Source organism: Lycium barbarum, chromosome 1, assembly GCF_019175385.1.
Source record: "Lycium barbarum isolate Lr01 chromosome 1, ASM1917538v2, whole genome shotgun sequence".
Taxonomy (NCBI): Eukaryota; Viridiplantae; Streptophyta; class Magnoliopsida; order Solanales; family Solanaceae; genus Lycium; species Lycium barbarum.
In genome coordinates this window covers 13,447,621-13,450,431 of record NC_083337.1, presented here as the reverse complement: position 1 = coordinate 13,450,431, position 2,811 = coordinate 13,447,621, and the positions used below count along the sequence as shown (strand labels likewise).

At 43.8% G+C, this 2,811-nt stretch overlaps 1 protein-coding gene across 1 annotated transcript; it reads right to left on the bottom strand.

Annotated features, from left to right (window-relative positions):
- Window positions 1-1,347: 1,347 nt before the first annotated feature.
- LOC132609763 (uncharacterized) lies at window positions 1,348-2,611 on the bottom strand. Its single transcript, XM_060323905.1, has 2 exons — window positions 2,546-2,611; window positions 1,348-1,800 (listed from the first exon to the last, which is right to left on the bottom strand). The coding sequence occupies exons 1-2, from the start codon at window positions 2,609-2,611 to the stop codon at window positions 1,348-1,350; spliced, it is 519 nt and encodes a 172-aa protein (XP_060179888.1).
- Window positions 2,612-2,811: the final 200 nt, after the last annotated feature.

The following is a 2,811-nucleotide window of genomic DNA, read 5'->3' as shown; positions in this document are numbered from 1 at the left end:
TATGTCTTTGTCATTCGCTCTTTATGATTCTTTTTGTTAGATGTGTCTTTATTATCCATTTCTGCTGTCGTTCCTTTAGTCTTTCTCCTCCGTCTGGGCTTTTGCCTTTTCTCTTTTGTTGTGAGTAAGCTGGTTGGTGGTGTATCTGCTGCCCGGTAAAAGGGGAACCCTGCATCCATAGAAAAATTGTGTGTTTCCTAAGAGGCTGATTAACGTCGTCGTCTTCCTGCCTGGTGCCTCCTCTTGATGCCTCCCCCCCCCCCCCCCCCCCGGACTTCCTTGGGTTCAGTATTTCAAGAGATGTTCTTGGGACACAATTATGCTATATATTTTGAAAAATCGGAGTAAAATGCATAAAGCGCGTGCTATTGTTATTATTACTATTTCTTAAAAGGTAAATGTTTGTTTCGTTTTATGCGTCATGACGTGCGTTTTCTTCGAACGAGGTTTTCTGGTCTTCCTGGTAGCATGATTGCTGACTTAGAATTTTTGAGATCCTTTCTAAAATATTCTGCCCCGGTTTCAGGACTCACTCTGGGTGTCCTTTGTGTTGTCTTGCTGAGCGGGAATTTTTGAGGTCCTCTAAAAAATTCTGCCCCAGTGTACGACTTTGCTTTGCCCCTTCTTCTGTTGATTACTTCTAATAGGATTACTCCTAAAAAATTCTGCCCCAGTGTAGAGTTGATACTGTCTGGTTTTTGTACTGATCCTCATAAGCTTGATTTTGTTGACTTTTCCCGTTTCACTACCTCTGAAGTTTCCTAGGGGGTTTCTTGGTTTTTCTTTTTATGACGATCCAGCTTGAGAGCGCCGACGTATCCTGTCGCAGCAGGAATTCAAGTCGAACGTAGTTCGGAGTAAAGTAATTGAGTTTTGGTTTTACTAACAAAAGCGATCAGGTCCAGTGTGGACTGCCTACGTATCCCATCGTGGGGAATTCAAGTCATTACATAAATGGTTTGTTTTGCTCCTATTCTAGTACGATTACAAGCAAAAGGTACAATTACAAAGAAATTAGAAATGCGAGTACAAGCAAATGGGATCCTAAATGCAGTATCTCTTGAGTGCATCTACATTGATAGCCTTGGGACACTCTTGTCCGTCCATCTCGGCTAAGTCCACAGCTCCTCCTGAGAGTACTTTCTTGACCATGTATGGTCCTTGCCAGTTCGACGCGAATTTTTCTTTATATTTCTCTTGGTGAGGGAAGACTCAATTGAGCGCGAGTTGTCCGATCTGGAAAAGTCGAGTTCTGACCCGCTTGTTGAAGGCTCTAGACATTTTTTTTCTGTACAGCTGTCCGTAGCATACTACCACCATTCGTTTTTCCTCTATTATGGCCAATTTTTAATAACGGTTCCTGACCCATTCTGCATCTTTCAGTTCTGCCTCTTGGATAATTCTGAGTGGAGGGATGTCTACTTCTGCGGGTATGACCGCTTCCGTACCATAAACGAGAAGGTATGGGGTTTCCCCGGTTGAAGTTCTATTCGCTGTCCCATATCCCAACAGCGCATAAGGCAGCTGCTCGTGCCAATACTTGTAGTTGTCGACCATCTTCCTCAAAATCCTTTTGATGTTCTTATTGGCAGCTTCTACGACTCCATTCATCTGCGGCCGGTAGGCGGTAGAGTTCTTGTGAGTGAATTTGAATTGTTCACTGATGTCTTTCATCAAATGGCTATTCAGATTGACGCCATTGTCAATGATGATAGATTCTGGCACACCGAAACGACATATCAGATTGTTCTCGACGAAGTCAACCATAACTTTCTTGGTCACTGATTTGTGGGAAGTTGCCTACACTCATTTGGTGAATTAGTCTATGGAGACTAAGATGAAGCGATGTTCGTTGGAGGCTGGAGGCTCAATGGGTCCTATGACGTCCATTCCCCACACCATGAAAGGCTAAGGCAAACTCATCACATGTAATTCTGTGGTTAGGACCTTGATCATATCTCCGTGTATCTGACACTGATGGCATTTTTGCACGAACCTGCAGGAGTCATGCTCTATGGTCATCCAATAATATCCCGTCCTTAGGATTTTCTTAGTAAGGACGACCCATTCATGTAGGGTCCACATGTCCCCGTATGCACGTTTTTCAGCAATTTTGTGGCCTCTTCGGCATCCACATATCTGAGCAACCCAAGATCAGGGGTCCTTTTGTATAACACTTCCTTGTTCAAGAAGAAACTATTGGCCAATCGCCTGATGGTTTTCTTTTGATTTGCCGAACTCTCCGGTGGATATTCTCCTTCTTTCAGGTAGGTCTTGATGTCGACGTACCATAGTTGGCCATTTGGCTCAGCCTACACATAGGCTAGTGAGCATGCTCTTCCCTCAGTGTGATTTCTAACGGGTCAATATGGGTGCTTTCAGGATGTTGGATCATAGATGCTATCGTGGCTAATGCATCTGCGAACTCGTTTTGAGCCCTTAGCGTATGTCTAAGGTTAATACTCTTGAATCTTCCGCACAATCTCTGTGCCAGATTCACATATGGGAGTATTTTATCATTTTTGGTTGCCCAATTTTCTTTTACTTGATTGATGAGCAGATCGGAATCTCCGATAACCAACAATTCCTGTATGTTCATATCCAGCGCCATCCTGAGGCCTAGGATTCATGCTTCGTATTCCGCCATATTGTTGGTACACCTGAAGTTGAGCTTTGCGGCCATCAGATAATGTTGACCTATTTCTGATATCAATATGGCTCCGATGCTTGATCCTTTTTAATTGATTGCCCTATCGAAGAACAGTCTCCAGCCCGAATATGGTTCCACCACCTCTTCTTCCATGGCCATCA